Source organism: Cebus imitator, unplaced genomic scaffold (genome assembly GCF_001604975.1).
Source record: "Cebus imitator isolate Cc_AM_T3 unplaced genomic scaffold, Cebus_imitator-1.0 Scaffold171, whole genome shotgun sequence".
Classification (NCBI taxonomy): Eukaryota; Metazoa; Chordata; class Mammalia; order Primates; family Cebidae; genus Cebus; species Cebus imitator.
The window spans coordinates 648,315-667,107 of record NW_016107486.1 but is presented as its reverse complement, the minus strand read 5'-3'; the positions used below and the strand labels follow the sequence as shown (position 1 = coordinate 667,107).

The following is an 18,793-nucleotide window of genomic DNA, read 5'->3' as shown; positions in this document are numbered from 1 at the left end:
TCTCCTATTATTTTCTAAATTCTGTGCTAACAGAATCGACTTTAGCTGAAGAAAGAGAGGAATGAAGTGCCTTCTGCTTCTATTTTTGTTCTTTGTAACATTTTCTTCTGCATTTCCTGCAGCCCAAATGATGGAAAATGAAGAAAACGTGCAACTGGCTCAGGTACTGTCTCAATAAATAATATCAATGACTATTGATAAAAAATTTATTTTACTGATTCTCTTGGGACCTAAAAAGAAAACACATTCCTGCAAAAGAGTTCTGGACTTTTTTTGTGAGAAGGAGCTGCTTTTCTTTTGTCTAGCTCTAAGGATTTCAAGAAACTGTGAGGGGGGACAGGGAGGGGGAAAGGATCTGCTATAACTTTGAGCAATGGTCACGAGTGAAGGGATGTTTAGTGAGAGGAGAAAGGAGAAAGCCCTGCAAGACATGGAGATCGCTGTAAACGCATTTCAAGACAAACAAGAGGACTCAATCTACAGTTTGGAGCCCTTATCCATAAATGTCTGAAAAATACGTTGCTTTAGAGATTCCCTCTAAAAATCAGTTCAGTTAACTTTTTGTATTTGGTTAAATCAAATACATGTGCAAAATGGATAATCACTTATTTCTTCTAGAATTTGTTTCAGAGAAACACCAAAATGAAAGTAACAGCAAAAATATGTAAGATATGTCATCATTCAACAGGTAGAAGAAGCTTCATTCTTTTCTATGGAGGTTTATGAGCTGTGTGCTTTGGCTAATTCTGGTCACTCATAAGTCAACCAAGTATTGGAAACTGCAAGAGCAGCGTGACTCATTATTTTCCTCTTTGTGTCCTTCCTTTCTTCTTTCCTCCTTCACTCCTCTCTCTCTCTCTCTCATTACTTCTTTTTTTTACCCTCCTTCCTATTGCCAAAGGGAATTTTAGGCAATTTTGCTTTATCCTGAGATGGAGATTTGCTCTCCTGGAGTCTGTGCCTCTTTTTTTTTTCTTATCTTTTTGGTCAGGCATATCTCAACCAGTTCTACTCTCTTGAAATCGAAGGGAATCATCTTGTTCAAAGCAAGAATTGGAGTCTCACAGATGACAAAATTCGGGAAATGCAAGCATTTTTTGGATTGACAGTGACTGGAAAACTGGACTCAAACACCCTTGAGATCATGAAGACACCCAGGTGTGGGGTGCCTGATGTGGGTCAGTATGGCTACACCCTCCCTGGGTGGAGAAAATACAACCTCACCTACAGGTAATGCCAACCATTTCCACCTAATCCAAAGGAACACAAATATAATTTCCAAGAAACAAAATAATATTCATTCATTTGACTGACCACTTCCTATGTGCACAGCACATCATAGGTTCCATTTATGGCATCCTCCCAACAACCCTGTGCTGTAGGCACTGTGGCTACCGCCACCTTAAATACTAAGAAACTGAAACAAAAGGTTATTTACCATAGGTGAGGATACACAGCTCTTAATGGCTCCAGCAGACATGCTCTAATCTCTAGCCTCTGCCACCATCATATAAGCTCAGAACAAATACTGTCATCTGACTGCAGATACTTGACAGCATAGATGAAGGGTGCTCAGGAGAAAATGGGAAGACTCTGGAACACAACCAGTTTGTGTCAGAGATGTGTGTGTTAAAGAGAGAGTTGCCAGATCTCAGATGAGACCCTCAGGGCAAAGTATGGTGTTTCCCTCAGACATAGCAAGGAAAAGGGGGCTGATTCATTGGCAGAAAGAGGATGAGGTATGACTTTGATCTGAGACACAGGCAGTCACCTTGACCACCACTCGAGAGCCTTTCTGATGGTTCTTCCTTCATCTTACTGAATCCTAGGACTTGAGATAAAAATGGGTTTAGCAAGATAGGGAAGAAATATCTTTTCCTAAGTAATTCTTGTGGTTCTCATGTAAGATTCTTAATATATGGGCCAGGCGTGGTGGCTCATGCCTGTAAGCACAGCACTTTGGGAGGCTGAGGCGGGCGGATCACCTGAGGTCATGGGTTTGAGACCAGCCTGACAAACATGACAAAATCCCATCTCTACTGAAAAATAGAAAACTCAGCTGGGTGTGGTGGTGGGTGACTATATTCCCAGCTACTCAGGAGGCTGAGGCATGAGAACCACTTGAACCTGGGAGGCAGAGGTTGCAGTGGGCCATGGCTGCACCACTACACTGCAGCTTGGGGGATAGAGGGAGACTCTGCCTCGAAAAGAAAAAAAATTCTTAATACATGATTCTTAATATGATAAATGCACAAGACTGATTTCCACAAGCCATTCAAAAAATGATTCTCAATTGTTATTAAGAATGTCTTTATGATACTTTCATGTACAAGCCAACGCATACATGACATAAATGCTATCTCAGAGTGTGACCTTAGGGAAGTCATTTAACCTCTTTGTGCCTCCTTTGTTGAAGTGTTATAATACTACCTGATTCATAGGGAATATAAAGGAATTGAGTTGCATAGTATGTGTAAGAGTATTTCATTTAAATAAAGTGGTATGCAACTGTAAGATAATTGCACCACAGCAAAAGTTACTGCAGCACATTGTTGATAAGCTAGAAATGTTTTTTGTAGTTATGTATATATATACTTGCATGCATCAACTAGAAATTGACATATTTTGTTAATTTTCAAGAATAATAAACTATACTCCGGACATGGCACGAGCTGCTGTGGATGAGGCTATCCAAGAAGGTTTGGAAGTGTGGAGCAAAGTTACTCCACTAAAATTCACCAGGATTTCAAAGGGGATTGCCGACATCATGATTGCCTTTAGGACTCGAGGTAAGGTTTTCAACAGAGAGCAAAGCTATTTTCATCTCAGGAGATTTGAGGGATCTGATCTTTTTTTCCTCCCATGAATTGTATCTCAGTCCATGGTCGGTGTCCTCGCTATTTTGATGGTCCCTTGGGAGTGCTTGGCCATGCCTTTCCTCCTGGTCCAGGTCTGGGCGGTGACACTCATTTTGATGAGGATGAAAACTGGACCATGGATGGAACAGGTGAGTGTAATTCTCTTTATGAACAAAATTTTATTATTCTAGAGAATCCCAAAGTTGTGTGGACCCCAAAGTTGTATTAGAAAAGTGTCAGCCTTCAGAGGTTCATGATCCTGTGTGGTACACAAGGCTACCCACATACCTGCCATATAAGACAGAAGATGTTTTGTGTTGTACCAGTGGTAGAAGTCATCTGTCACTTGAGGATTGAAAGAAGACTCTAGGGAGGTAGTAACTTTGAGTTTACAACTCTTGCCCAGCTGCAAAAGAATCAGACGCTAATCCTTATATTTGACTTATTTCTTCAAACCAAGTAAGTTTATTTTATTTCTCTCAATGTGCCTGCCTGGCATTAGAGGTGTTTTACTACTGTTTCAACAAAAATATCCAACTATACTATATTAACAGGTAGCAGTGTATGCCTCAAACAAAAGAGCAAGCTCAGTAGATTTTTGGGTCTCCCCATTCTTTTTTTCTGCCATCGTCATCTTGGGTCTGGTGTCCAGCCTCCAGAGTCACAGGAAAGCACAGGTTGTAGCAGTCCTGGTGGGTAATATGCAAGGATACAGGTCATCCAGATGATCAGTCTAGGTCAGCTTTACACTTTCTACAAACTGAAAGTCTGTGACACAAAATAGTCCATGGCCACTCACTGCTCAGTCAGAACAGGTGATGCAACTGTCCTTCCAGGTGCCACTGAAAAGGGTGAAAGTCAGTGCTGGCTGAGGTTCCGGCAGCAGCAGCAGCAGCAGGCACAATCTGGGGTTGGCTGCTGCCGTTGCCACTTGACTTAGCATCACAAGGAGACAAGAAATTGAAGGAGGTAAGACAGCATTGTCACCCAAGCAAGAGAGGAGAGGCATCAACCATGCCTGTTATGTACTTTCTGCTGAGACATGTTTTAATATTTCTTTGGCACCAGTCTAAAGATAGTGTGGATATGTCTGATCAGTTATAGGAAATATCCCAGCACTTGCCAAAATCAGGATGACTCCCCCTGCTCAGCCAGGCTTTACTTTCACATCTAGAGGCAGAGATCAAAGATTTCACTATCCTTTTGTCCCTTAGGTCCAATACTAAGTAGCAGTTATTCTTATCCATACTGCTTTAAGCCCTCTGCCAAGGGGGACGTGTAGGGTAAGTTAAGTTTTTAAAAGTCCAGTGTGTCTGGGTTCCACGTTGTTAACGCTTGCTTGAGCAAAGCAGGAGATAAATACAGCCCTCAACCAAGTTCTGGGTGGGCAACAAGTCAGCAGTTCCAAAAAGGATTGTCTTCAGACCACTTTATTACATTCCCTCGGAGTAGAAGTTGTGGGCCCTTCGTGATCCAATTGTGTAACTCTTAGTTCACTGACATTAAAGGGGAAAATATCTACCTGTTCTCCAATAAAAACATAAAACATCAAACAAATGTAATCTCCAATAAAATTGTAATTTTTTAAAATAGGAAACTCAGCAATATCCTATATAATCACCTTTTTCATTGCAATGTGGAGGATCTGTTCTACGGAAGGGTGGCAAAAGTCTTGGTGTAACATGCTTAAGAGCAACAGACACGTCATCTGCCAATGATACTAGGCTGCTTCCTCAGGGAAGAATACGTCATTGCATGGGGATGTCAGAGGGGTTTAAGCACATACAGAGATTTTCCTGAGTGTTTCTCAAAGCAAAGCCAGTGCCAAGCCTATTGTGAGTGTGTGTGTGGCACACATGTGTGCACTAAACAACTGAATAGACCTTATAGACTGCTACAGATGCAGTGTTGGGAAGGAGAAAAAGCAATGGTTTGTGGCTTGGCAGACACTGGTTCCTCTAGAGGTTTCCCACTTACCAGCTGAATGGCCCAGGACAAGTCAAGTAATTTTCTATAATTTTCCCTCTAGACACTGCTTTAAATGTGTCCCAGAGATTCTAGTACATTGTGTATTTGTTCTCACTGGTTTTGAAGAACATCTTTATTTCTGCCTTCATTTCATTGTTTATCCAGGCAACATTCAAGAGCCAGTTGCTCAGTTTCCATGAAGTTGTGCAGTTCTGAGTTAGTTTTTTAATCCTGAGTTCTAATTTGATTGCACTGTGGTCTGAGAGACTATTATAATTTCCATTCCTTTGCATTGGCTGAGGAGTGATTTACTTCCAATTATGTGGTCAATTTTAGAGTAGGTGAGATGTGGTGCTGAGAAGGATGTATATTCTGTGGATTTAGGGTGAAGAGTTCTGCAGATGTCTATTAGGTTTGCTTGGTCCAGGTCTGAGTTCAAGTCCTGAATATCCTTGTTGATTTTCTGTCTTATTGATCTGTCTAATATTGTCAGTGGGGAGTTAAAGTCTCCCACTATTATTGTGTGGGAGTCTAAGTCTCTTTGTAGTTCATTAAGAACTTGATTTATGTATCTGGGTGCTCCTGTATTTGGTGTGTATATATTTAGGATCGTTAGCTCTTCTTGTTGCATCGATCCTTTTACCATTATGTAATGCCCTTCTTTGTCTCTTTTGATCTTTTTTGGTTTAAAGTCTATTTTATCAGAGACTGGGATTGCAACTCCTGCTTTTTTTTGCTCTCCATTTGCTTGGTAAATCTGCCTCCATCCCTTTATTTTGAGCTTATGTGTGTCCTTGCAGGTGAGATGGATTTCCTGAATACAGCACACCAATTGGTTTTGACTTTTTATCCCATTTGCCAGTCTGCATCTTTTCATTGGGGCATTTAGCCCTTTTACATTTAAGGTTAATATTGTAATATGTGAATTTGATCCTGCCATTTTGATACTAGCTGGTTGTTTTGCCCATTAGTTGACACAGTTTCTTCATTGTGTCAAAGCTCTTTACCATTTGGTACATTTTTGGAGTGGCTGGTACTGGTTGTTCCTTTCTATGTTTAGTGCTTCCTTCAGGAGCTCTTGTAAGGCAGGCCTGGTGGTGATGAAATCTCTCAGCAATTGCTTGTTTGTAAAGGATTTTATTTTTCCTTCACTTATGAAGCTTAGTTTGGCTGGATATGAATTTCTGGGTTGAAAGTTCTTTTCTTTAAGGATGTTGAATATTGGTCCCCACTCTATTCTGGCTTGTAGGGTTTCTGCTGAGAGATCCACTGTGAGTCTCTTGGGCTTCCCTTTGTGGGTAACCCGATCTTTCTCTCTGGCTGCCCTTAGCATTTTCTCCTTTGTTTCAACCCTGGTGAATCTGATGATTACGTGCCTTGGGGTTGCTCTTCTTGAGGAATATCTTTGTGGTGTTCTCTGTATTTCCTGGACTTGAATGTTGGCCTGCCTTGCTAGGTTGGGGACGTTCTCCTGGATAATATCCTGAAGAGTGTTTTCCAGCTTGGATTCATTCTCTCTGTCACATTCAGGTATACCTATCAAACATAGACTAGGTCTTTTCACATAATCCCATATTTCTTGGAGGCTTTGTTCATTTCTTTTCACTCTTTTTTCTCTAATCGTGCCTTCTCCTTTTATTTCATTGAGTTGATCTTCAATCTCTGACATCTTTTCTTCTGCTTGGTCAGCTCAGCTTTGAAACTTGTATATGCTTTGCGAAGTTCTCGTGTTGTGTTTTTCTGCTCCCTTAAGTCATTTATATTCTTCTCTAAGCTGTTTATTCTCATTCACATTTCGTCAAACCTTTTTGCATTGGGTTAGAATATGTTCTTTAGCTCAGAGAAGTTTGTTATTACCCACCTTTTGAAGCCTGTTTCTGTCAATTCATCAGACTCATTCTCCATCTGGCTTTGTTCCTTTGGTGGTGAGGAGTTGTGATCCCTTGGAGGAGGAGAGGCGTTCTTGTTTTGGGTGTTTTCATGCTTTTGCCCTGGTTTCTTCCCATCTTTGTGGATTTATCCATCTGTGGTCTTTGTAGTTGGTGACTTTCAGATGGGGTCTCTGAGTGGATGTCCTTTTTGTTGACGTTGAAGTTATTTCTTTCTTTTTTTTAGTTTTCCTTCTAATAGGCCCCTCTGCTGTAGGACTGGTGGAGGTCCACTCCAGACCCTGCTTGCCTGGGGATCACCTGCAGCAGCTGCAGAACAGTAAGGGTTGCTGCTAGTTTCTTCTTCTACTATTTTCATCCCAGAATGATACCCACCAGATGTCAGCCTGAGCTCTCCTTTATGAGGTGTCTCCTTGGATATATGGGAGTCAGGGAGTTGCTTGAGGAGAGAGTCTGTCCCTTATAGGAGCTCAAATGCTGAGCTGTGAGCTCCATTGTTCTGTTCAGAGCTGCTGGACAGGTACCTTTAAGTCTGCTGCAGTGGAACTCATGACTGCCTTTTTTCCCAGGTGCTCTGTCCTGGGAAGGTGTGGCTTTATTTATAAGTTCCTGATGTGCTGCTGCCTTTTTTCAGAGATACCCTACTCAACAAGGAGGTAACCTAGTCACAGTCTGTCAGCAGAGGTATTGCTGAGCTGCCGTGGGCTCTGCCTAGCTGCTGTGTGAACTTCCTTGCGGTTTTGTTTACAGAGGTATAGTTAGAACTGCCTCAGTAATGGCGGTCTGCCTCAGTAATGGTGGGCTGCCTCAGTAATGGTGGACACCCTTTCCCCCACAGAGCTGGACCATCTCGGGTCCAGCTGTGCTTGCTGCAAAACTCTCAATCCAGAGCATTTCGGATTGTTGGTCTTTGTGGGGGTGGGACCCACTGAGCCAGATCACCTGGTTCCCTATTTCAGCCCCCTTTTATCAGTTGAATGGGCGGCTCTGTCTCTCAAGCATTCCAGGTGCCAGTTGAAACAGCACCCAGATTTGTGTGAGTTTTTGTGCAGAAACCTGCTGCACCAGCTGAAACAGTGGTGCTGGAAATTTGTAGCTCTTTTCAGCCTGGGAATCTCCTGGCCTGTGGGCAGTAATAACTCATTTGGAAATGCAGTGATCATTCACCCTCTGTGTTGTTCTCACTGGGAACTGCACTCCAGAGCTGTTCCTATTTGGCTATCATGGATCCTCTCTAAGTTAAGCAATTTTCTTACTCTCTATTTCTTTGCCTGTAAAATAAGAATAATAATGCTCTTCTTTTAGGAGGGTGAAATAAGTTACCCTTACCCTTACTAATAAAGGTGAAAACACCTTTCAAAGCACTTATCCATAGTGAACACTCAGAAAGTTCTTGACATTAAAGATTCTGTTGACAATTATTAGTATTGATGATGATGATAACTAGGGTGGAATACATTCCAGACATAAGAAAAAGTGTTTACAAAGCTATGAATATTTACAAAGAAATAGTTACAAAACTAAACATAAATATTTAAAGCAACATGAGTAAGAGTAACTGCTACTTAGTATTGGATTTAAGGAACAAAAGATAGTGAAATATTTGATCTCTGCCTCTGGATAAGAAAGTAAAGCCTGGGTGAGCAAGGGGAGTCATCCTGATTTTGGCAAGTGCTAAGATATTTCCTATAACTGTTTGATCATACATAGCCACACTGTCTTTAGACTAGTACCAAATAACTAGTCACATCTCCATGAGACAGAGATTTTTGTCATCTTTTTCCTACAGTGTTATATGGCTGATAACAGTGTTGGCACATGAGAAATACTCTACAAATCGTTGGTAAATAAAGTCACTCAACAATCATTTATTGAACATACACTAGGACTCAGACCCTAGTATATAAGACACAGAAGCTGCCCTCCAGGGGCTTACAGTCTAAGGGGCACACAGACAAATAAATGGCAACTAAAACCAGTAGGATCAGTACTGAGACAAAGGAAAGTATGGCAATGTAATAGGAGCACATAGAAGAAAGTCCATCCCAGACCCACAGGTCAGCAGAGGAAGTGATGTCAAACCTGAGAACTGGAGGCTCAGCAGGAACTAGGAAGGCAAAGTAGGGGAAAGAGGGTGAATAAGAGTGTTCTGAACAGAATAGTTCAATTTAACATAAGAATTAGAATTGCAGAATACCAGGTTTAAAATTGTGAAGAGGATTCAGATTGCAGAGTGTCTTGAAAGCTGGGATAAAGGTCTGGACTTCATTTAGAAAACCTGAGTTTGAATTATTTTTCCGAATAGTGATTTTTCCTGTTTCTCCTCCAAAAGCACACACAGTGATATAGCCAGCCAAGCAAAGGGTAGCAACAAAGGCAAGAGCAGAAAAATGTCAAAAACCATGACATAATTATTTGGCCTTTTATGTTTGCTCTGTGCAAACATCACTAGATAAGATTCCATCTAGGAATAAAAAATAATTAAGACATGGTTTCTATACTCAGTGTGATAGAAATAAACAATTCAGTCCTTACAGGCTTATGACAGAATCAAGTGCTGAGTCTGTAGAAGCCCAGAGCCATGCATTTAACTCAACTGAATAAGAGCTGGGGGGATAAGGGAAGTTCCATGAAGGAAATTTTAGAGGGGAGTCATGGGAAATAAATAGGGTAGTTAAGCAAAGAGAAGGTGGAAGAGATACATTCTTAGCAAAGGGATGAAGGTATGAAGACATAGAGATTAGAAACAACCTGGTACAGATGAAAAACACCAGCAATTTAATGTAGTTAGCTTGTGGAATATGAAAATAAAATATGAGGCTTGAAAAAGGCAGGAACTAGACCGTGGAAGGTCAGGTGAGGGTGCTTGGACTTTATCCTATAGTCAATACAGAGCCTCTTAAAAATAGAAGTAGCAGCAACATGATCACATATAGTATAGTCTAGCAACGACCTCAAACTGGTGGCTTCTATTTTTTAAGAAATATTATCCACTCCTGAGACACCAGTTTCAAGCCATTTACTTAACCTGGGCCATATTTTCCCATGATGTGACTAATACCAATTAAAGTCATGTGCCATTTAATCATATTTCAGTCAATGATGGACTATGTATATGACAGTAGTCCCATTAGAATATGCTGGAGCTGAAAATTTTCTATCATCTAGTGATGTCATATAGCACAACATATTACTCACGTTTGTGGTGATGCTGATGTAAACAAACCTACTGTGGTGCTAGTCATATAAAAGTTCTGCACATAAAATTGTGTGAAGTACATAATACTTGATAATAAACAGCTATGTTACTGGTTCATGTATGTAATGTTCTATATCTTTTATGGTTATTTTAGAATGTACTCCTACTTGCACAAAAAAAAAGAAAGAAAAAAAGAAACAAAAGGTAACTGTAAAACAGCCTCAGGCAGGCCCTTCAGGAGGGATTCCAGAAGAAGGCATTGTTATCATAGGAGAGGACAGCAACATGCATGTTATTGCCCCTGAAGACTTTCCAGAGGGACAAGATGTGGAGGTGGAAGACAGTGATATTGATAATCCTGATCGAAGGAAGGAAATATTTTTGTACAGCTATACAAGAAGTTTGTGTTTTAAGCTAAGTGTTGTTACAAAAAAGTCAAAAATTTTAAAAATTTAAAAGTTTAGGCCAGGCGTGGTGGCTCACACCTGTAATCCCAGCACTTTGGAAGACCAAGCCAGAGGACTGCTTTAGCCCAGGAGTTCAGGATCATCCTGGGGAACACAGCGAGACCCCCATCTCTATAAAAATAAATAAGAAAATTAGCTGGGCATGGTGGCATGCACCTGTAGTCCCAGCTACTCAGGAGGCTGAGGCAGGAGGACTGCTTGAGCCTAGGAGTTTGAGGCTGCAGTGAACTGTGATCCAGCCTGGGCAACAGATCAAGACCCTGCCTCAAAAAATTTTTTTTATAATGTAAAAAAGTTACACTAATCTAAGGTTAATTTACTATTGAAGAAAAAAAAATTCTAAAAAATTTGGTGTAGCTTAACTGTACAGTGTTTACACAGTCTACATAATGTACTGAAAGTCTTAGGCCTTCACATTTACTCACCACTCACTCACTGACTCACCCAGAGCAACTTCCAGTCTGCAAGCTCCATTCATGGTAGGTGTCCTGCATAGCAGGACTGTTTTTTATCTTTTATACCATATTTTTACTCTACCTTCTCCATGTTCAGATATGTTTAGATAGACAGATACTTACCATTGTGCTATATAATTGCTTACCACTGTGCTATAATTGCCTATAGTATTCAGTACAGTAATGTGCTATACACCTTTGTAGCCTGGGAGCAAGAGGATATACCATATAACCTAGGTATGTGGTGGGCTGTTCCATCTAGGTTTGTGTAAGTGCACCCTATAATGTTTGCACAATGATGCATTTCTCAGAACATATCCCCATCATTAAGCAACAGATGACTTTATTAGTATTGAAATATTTCCCAAATGATGGTACATATGAGAATTATCTGCTAGCAAGCCTTTACTTCATGCCCCTTAGTTACTTTCTAATCTCAGATGCAGCCATTGTCTTTTTGATTAATTCGTGTACTCATGTTTTCCCTGTTTTTATTAAGGATTCAGCTTGTTTCTTGTGGCTGCTCATGAATTTGGTCATGCACTGGGGCTATCTCACTCCAATGATCAAACAGCCTTGATGTTCCCAAATTATGTCTCCCTGGATTCCAGAAAATACTCACTTTCTCAGGATGATATCAATGGAATCCAATCCATCTACGGTGAGCAAAATTACAAATCTGAATATATGTGAACTAAATAGGAGGCTTTTCAGAAAGGAAATTGAGAAAATCACTTCTTGAAATATTATGAAGCAAATATTCACTTAGGTAAGATCCTTGTGTAGGCATATTTCTTCATGCCTTCTTAATTCATTGTGGTATTTTTTTTCTCATCGAAGGAGGTCTGCCTAAGGTCACTGCTAAGCCAAAGGAACCCACTATACCCCATGCCTGTGACCCTGACTTGACTTTTGATGCTATCACCACTTTCCGCAGAGAAGTAATGTTCTTTAAAGGCAGGTAAACTCATATCCCTAAACACCTCAACTTCCTATGAAGATTTTTCTTTTCAAGGGATTTGAGGATAAAGAGGGAGTTATGGGGCTAATGAAAATGTGTGCCTTTTATCTTCGTTTTATAGCTACCCATACTGTTTGAATGTTTTACCATATGTGTATCTTGTAGCTGTTTGATAAATTAATTTTCAAATGTCTTTAAGGAATCTTAAAATTGCCATTGCATAAGAAGGGGAAACAGAGTCTACTTTCAGTGACTACTTGGCCAGAAAAGTACACCAATCCCAGTGGCATACTAGAACCAACTTACACTTGATTACAAGAGCCTATTGCTAAATTTTCAGGAATTTTGCAGACCACTTTACATCACATAGGCAGCTCAAAACTGGCCATGGTTGGAGTAGTTACACCCTGGAAATCAGCAAACAATTAAAGTCATGTCTTCTTCCCACCTGGAGAGCCAGTTATTAAATATGGGTCAGCACCTCACTGAACATTTTCTATTTTTAAATTTATTTTATTTATTTTTTTTTTGCAAAAGTGTTTGTAGAAAGTGATTTATTTATTGAGAGAGAGAGAGAAACAGGAGGAGAGAGAAAGAAACAGCTAACTCTCATGCTGAGTGAGAGAATCCAGAAAGATGGAATACGGGAGAGGAAAGCAGCTTCTACACTGAGTGGAAGGGAATAGAGAGAGATGGAGTTAAGGAGGGGAAAATAGGCTTCCACAAGAGAATGTGGAAGGGGAACCCAGAGGGGAAATCCAGGAAAGAGAAAGATGGCTTCCACGAGAGTGTTCGTGGAAGGGGACCCAAACATGGAGTCCCGAACATTTCTTAATGTTGCATCAATAGTGTTAGCTCTAGTGGGAAATCCCTTCTCTCGCTAAAATTCATTGGTGTTAGGTTGCAGCATGGTGTCAGTTATGTAGACCATGACCATATTTTTATAGCAAAATATCAAGACATACACTATTGACAAGGATATAGAGGTAAAAGGAAAGAATATTTGAAATTCGATTCCTTTCACCCACGAATATATCACATTACAATCACATGCTATCACCACCATGCTCTGCCCAGCAGAGGCCGAGAGGCCACCCATCATGGAATGTCAGAGAGGAATGGGCCGTATGGGGAGGAAAATGGAATATAAGGACTTTTCAAGTCTCATGATAGACTCAGAATTTTGCAGCCAGAAGAGAAATTCTGAAGAAATATTTTGGCACGTCAATGATTACATTTCTTCATTCCAGCAAGCATCTGCTTCAAAAAGTTTCTCTTAGGAATGCTTCGTGTTTGCTTACAATGTTGGGTGTTGCTGCTTTGGCACAAACAACACCAACAAGCACTCAGAACTAGGAATAAGATTTTCATGAATAGTTTGCCACTCTACAGACCCAAGAGAGTGGGCAAAAGGGCATGTCCTGACCTTGGGAGCCCAAAACTGAACTGAATTCACAACCATCTAAATTTGCTGGGGAAAATTATGCTAATTCTGTCAATTAGTTGAGGAAGATACCAACCAATTAGATAAAAGGCAAGCCTAAGATTGCAAAGTTTCCATTGACATGACTATAGGCTGCATGCATAAAGTGTTTTTTGTTTAATACAGGCACCTATGGAGGATCTATTATGATATCACAGATGTTGAGTTTGAATTAATTGCTTCATTCTGGCCATCTTTGCCAGCTGATCTGCAAGCTGCATATGAGAGCCCCAGAGATAAGATTCTGGTTTTTAAAGGTAACCTTGCCCATCCTGATTCTTCTTCTTCTGGCTGCCTCAACTAACCAATGGGTATTCTGGTATAAGAAATAAAATCTTCATGCATGAGCCAAAAGGGCAGGGCTTCTGCCTTCATCTTAGATTCCTGTCATAAAGAATATAACTAACCAGGATTCTCTGTGGCTATGAAGATAAACACAATCCCAATTGCACAGGGACTAAAATAAACCTGTGTGATAAAAACTAAAAAAGTTTCTTTTTTGCCAAGCAAAGGTAATTAATCTCTCTTTAATGTTCTTTTTACTAATGTTGCCAGAATTGGCAAATAAAAATAAAGGACACTATAAATTTCAGATAAATGACAAATAATCTTTTGGTATATATATATATACACACATATATCCCTTAAAATATTTTGTATTTATTTATACCAAAAGCTAGTCATTGTTTACTTGAAATTCAAATTTAACTGATATTTTCTGTTAAATCTAGCAACCCCTCGTTTTCTATGATGTTATCAGATTACTAGCCTTTGAGAGCACTTGGGTGCTAAAACTTAGGAATACAAGTCCAAACACACTTCATTTTAAAAATGTCAACTGACACATAACAACTGTACATGTTTATGGAGTACAAGGTGATGTTTCAATACATTTATGCATTGCTTACTTGATTGTTTTGACAGAGTTAGCCAATCAAAAGCAATAAGTGCAATGAAACCACTTGACAAAGGTAGACACACTATTGATTTCTAAGGTATATATTATTTGTGTAATATAAATAATATGAGCAGCTAAAGAAAGTGGTAAGAATGAATATGGACATATGATTACTAAATCTCTGAGCACTGAAACTAAAGGAACTAGGCATCTAATGATTTTCAAATTTCTTCAGATTTTCTCCCTCTAGAAGATAATCACCCTCTTTCTTCCTAGATGAAAATTTCTGGATGATCAGAGGATACGCTGTTTTGCCAGATTATCCCAAATCTATCCATACATTAGGCTTTCCAAGACGTGTGAAGAAAATTGATGCAGCCGTCTGTGATAAGACCACAAGAAAAACCTACTTCTTTGTGGGCATTTGGTGCTGGAGGTAAGTTTATAGATAATTGGCCCTTTTATTTATTATGGAAAAAAATATTCACAATAGCATTACTTTGACACAGATAAAAATAAAATGAATCCATAATCTTTTATTTATTTATTTATTTATTTATTTATTTTGAGATGGTGTCTTTCTCTGTCTCCCAGGCTAGAGGGCAGTGGCATGATCTCTCCTCATGCAGCCTTGACCCCCTGCATTCAAGCGATCCTCCTGCCTCAGCACCCCCTAAGTAGATGGGACTACAGGCATGTGCCATCACACCTGGCTAATTTTTGTACTTTTTGTAGAGATGGGGTTTCACCATGTTTTCCAGTCTGGTCTCAAACTCCTGAGCTCAAGTGACCCACCTGCTTTGGCCTCTCAAATTGCTGGGATTACAGGCATGAGCCACCACACCCAGCCCATAGTCTTCTTAAGGTGAATGATGAAGGCAGTGGATGACATTTACAAAGCTGAAAGATATTGAAATGAGTCTAATGACTTTCCTTCAACTTAAAAAATAAGATAAAATTAAAAGTTGGTGATGCCAACCAAATTGCCAATGACACAAACATATCTAGTCAAAATTTGTGAAAGCTCCAAGCTCAGCCTTCAATGTGATATAACGATTCCTCTGAAGAGCATCAATCTAACAAATGCTGTGGCCTTTTCCCTGATCATTTCTTATTTGGAAGATACTATAAAGGATTCAACCAAACATAATCTTTATTGTATTTTTATTGATCCAGTTGGTTTTCCTCTGCTAGGCCAACTTATTCCCCACATCCCTGCTTGACTCTAAGTTATGCAGTAGACAAATTAAGCTCCCCAAACCAAAGATCCACTGGTATCCTTTCAAATCCTTGTATGCAGATTTGATGAAATGACTCAAACCATGGACAAAGGGTTCCCACAGAGGGTGATAAAATGCTTTCCTGGAATCGGTATCCGTGTTGATGCTGCTTTCCAGTACAAAGGTAAGCATGGATGCCTCACTTATTGGGATGCTTGGAAGATTGTGTTGAATGTGAAAAAAGACAGCACAAAAACTTAAATGCTTTTTTTTTAATGCAATTTTGGTACTCTTAAGCATACACAATAATAAACATTAACCCCACAAGCATTATCACAAACTGAATCCATAAATCCTAAATTATACTCTCTGTTATACGATCTCAAATCTATGTAAAAAGTACCAAATTCAGTTTACTCATCACTGATGAGGAAAGACACCCCCTAAAGTGTAAAACTAACTAAGGGCATGAACGGAACAATGATTCTCAAACTTTAATATATGTAGTTTAATGTACATAGCTTGGAGTTTATGTGTCAAACAAAGTATTTGAGGCAGAATTGTGAGTGATATTTAGGAAGCTGTAGTTTTAAAAGAACCTCAGGCAATGTAATGCATACAATCCAGCTACTATATCATCAAAGACAATGACCTAGACCATGGAGTAATCAGATATCTAGAAATGTTTCTGAGTGACACAATCTATTATTACAAGGAAATCTAACATGGAACCTCAAAACCTAAAACAGATAAAAGTAGAATAGCTCTAAGAAAATGAGGATACAGAGTCCAAGGCCATACCCACAGAGGCCTTCTCCTCCCCACCACTGAGATACTTTGTTGAAACCTAGTTTGAGAACCTCTGGAATAGACTACAGTATGGCTAGAAAGGTAAAAAGTCCCTTGAAACTCACACTTTATAATATTGGCTTCCTCCTTAGAGAAGTAAGAATAATAGGATTTCCCACATCACTAGAAAACTAAAATGTATCTATGTAATATCACAAATTTATTTGCTCTCCATAATGTTATTTTTTCCATGTTTATAAAATTTAAAAGTATGAAAGTATTATCTGGTTTTGAAAACCAACTAATCCTGATTCTCTGCCTCTAGGTTTCTTCTATTTCAGCCGTGGAGCAAAGCAATTTGAATACGACATTAAGGCAAAGAATATTACCCGAATCATGAGAACTAATACTTGGTTTCAATGCAAAGAACCATTAAACTCATCATTTGGTTTTGATATCAACAAGGAAAAAGCACATTCGGGAGGCGTAAAGATATTGTATCGTAAGAGTTTAAGCTTGTTTATTTTCAGTATGGTTCATTTGCTGAAAAAACACTTCTAGTTATCAATAAATTCATAGACCTAAAATAAACCTAAACAGGTCTTTTGATATAAATTCTGCTTCAAAGTAGAATAAAACCATTCTTTAACAACAAGTTGCCAGTCCTAGTTCTAAATATCTAAATTCAACAGCCATTTTGAGCTGCCTTATGCTTTTAATAGGAAGTTATTATGTAGAAACAAAATCTCTGACTGTATGTTAAGTCTATTTCATGCCTTGTGAACTTGGAGAAGTAAGGCATGTCTTATAACTAAATACTAAAAACATTTATTAAACCAATCATTAGCATTCTATTTTGTCTGGACCTTTGGAGTTTAAGAGCCCCAATAAACTATAATCCTCATCCCTATGCATGTTCTGAACACATCAATAAAATAAGTTATTCCATCTCCTAAAGACAAGGGTGAGAGCCTGGGTAGACACAGGGTTATTAGAGGTGATTCTAATTACCTTAGAGGTGATTCTCTGATAAGTAAGGAACTAGCAGAAGTAGGAGAGAAGTGTTCCCCCAGCCTCCAAAACATTGACCAATGCAGTTAAACATTCCTTAGAGAATATCAAATTAAGTTTTCTGCACACTGATTTCATGCACGAGAAATGTAAGGATTTTCATCCTATGTTTGTGGTATATGTGCATCACCTGAGCATATGGATAGGAAGTTTCTGTACTCTTTGTTCCATCATGTATTATTTGTTGACTTTCTAAATGCTTACAGTTTGATTTTATCTTTATACCCTCAACATTACCTGCTTAGCAAAGCTCTTACTAAATTTTTTGACCCAAAAAATGGGAGATTGTCAGTTGAACTTGATTCTGATGAGGTGATATACTGAGCAAATGTCAACTGATAGAAAATAAGCACAGAAAATCACACAAATTCCTATAGTTGGTCCCCACCCCCACTTCCCTGGAGTTCAGTTTCCTAAATGAAGGGGGCCATAAAAGAGTTATTGTATGTTTGAAACACAAAGTAAATTTTAAGAAGTACAGCTTAACACTCATATATAGTGGTCTTTGCAAAAAAAAAAGTGCTGGAATAATCAAATATTTATATGCATGAAAAAGAATGTTGATCCCTACCTCACGCTATTCGCAAAAAATTAATAAAAATGGGCCACAGACCTCTAAATACAAGAAATAAAGTTATAAAACTTGTAAAAAATATATTATTTTAAAATGTTGGGACTTTGGACTAAGCAAAGATTTCTTGGGTAGAACATAAAAACTATTAACCATTAAGAAATCAATGATTAAACTTCAACATTTAAAACTTTTGCTTTCAAAAAACAACATTAAAAGAATAAAACATTGGTTGGGCACAATGGTTCATGACTGTAATCTCAGCACTTTGAGAGACCAACACAGGAGGATTGTGTGAGGCCAGAAGTTCAAGACTAGCCTAGCCAACATAGCAAGACCTTATCTCTATATAAAATAAATAATTAAATAAGAATTTTTAAAAGGATGAAAAGTCAAGCTATACACTTGGGAAAAATATTTTCAAAACATATATCTGATAAAGAACTTGTATCTTAAATATATAAAGGATTCTTATAACTCAAAAATAAGACAAACAGCTCTGGTTTTTTGTTTATTTGTTTGATTGTTTTTGTGAGACAGGATCTCACACTGTTGCCCAGGTTGGAATGCAGTGGTGCAATCTCAGCTCACTGCAACATCTGCCTCCCAGGCTCAAGCAATTCTCCCACCTCAGCCTCCCAAGTAGCTAGGATTACAGGCACATACCACCACACCCAGTTTTTGTAATTTTGGCAGAGATGGTGTTTTGCCATGTTGCCCAGGCTGGGAACTCCTGGGCTCAAGTGATCCTCCCACCTCAGCCTCCCAATGTGCTGGAGTTACAAGTGTGAGCCACTACCCCTGCCATCCCCTCAATATTTTTTTAAATTAATGAATGTTTATATTTTAAATTTTTATTTATTTATTTTTACTTATTTATTTATTTTGAGACACAGTCTCACTCTGTCCCCAGGCTGGAGTACAATGGTACCATCTCTGCTCACTGCAACCTCTGCCTCCCAGA

General features: G+C 39.0%; 1 protein-coding gene across 2 annotated transcripts; it reads left to right on the top strand.

Moving 5' to 3' along the window:
* Nucleotides 1-17,041, top strand: MMP27 (matrix metallopeptidase 27). 2 transcript variants are annotated; one of them, XM_017544751.2, is made up of 10 exons: nucleotides 1-163; nucleotides 992-1,230; nucleotides 2,641-2,789; nucleotides 2,879-3,007; nucleotides 11,336-11,497; nucleotides 11,677-11,797; nucleotides 13,407-13,537; nucleotides 14,455-14,614; nucleotides 15,479-15,582; nucleotides 16,513-17,041. In XM_017544751.2, exons 1-10 carry the CDS (start codon nucleotides 62-64, stop codon nucleotides 16,746-16,748), a joined length of 1,533 nt encoding a protein of 510 aa, XP_017400240.2. In that variant the 5' UTR covers nucleotides 1-61; the 3' UTR covers nucleotides 16,749-17,041. The 2 variants fall into 2 exon arrangements, with proteins under 2 accessions (XP_017400240.2, XP_037600318.1); XM_037744390.1 differs by lacking the exon at nucleotides 2,879-3,007.
* The last annotated feature ends 1,752 nt before the right edge of the window (nucleotides 17,042-18,793 follow it).

Excerpts from the sequence above, each read along its gene's own strand:
- MMP27 (XM_017544751.2), top strand. The coding sequence starts at position 62 with ATGAAGTGCCTTCTGCTTCTATTTTTGTTCTTTGTAACATTTTCTTCT. Across the intron at positions 164-991 it reads AAAACGTGCAACTGGCTCAG|GCATATCTCAACCAGTTCTA; the intron begins GTACTGTCTCAA and ends CTTTTTGGTCAG. Across the intron at positions 15,583-16,512 it reads TGCTGCTTTCCAGTACAAAG|GTTTCTTCTATTTCAGCCGT; the intron begins GTAAGCATGGAT and ends CTCTGCCTCTAG.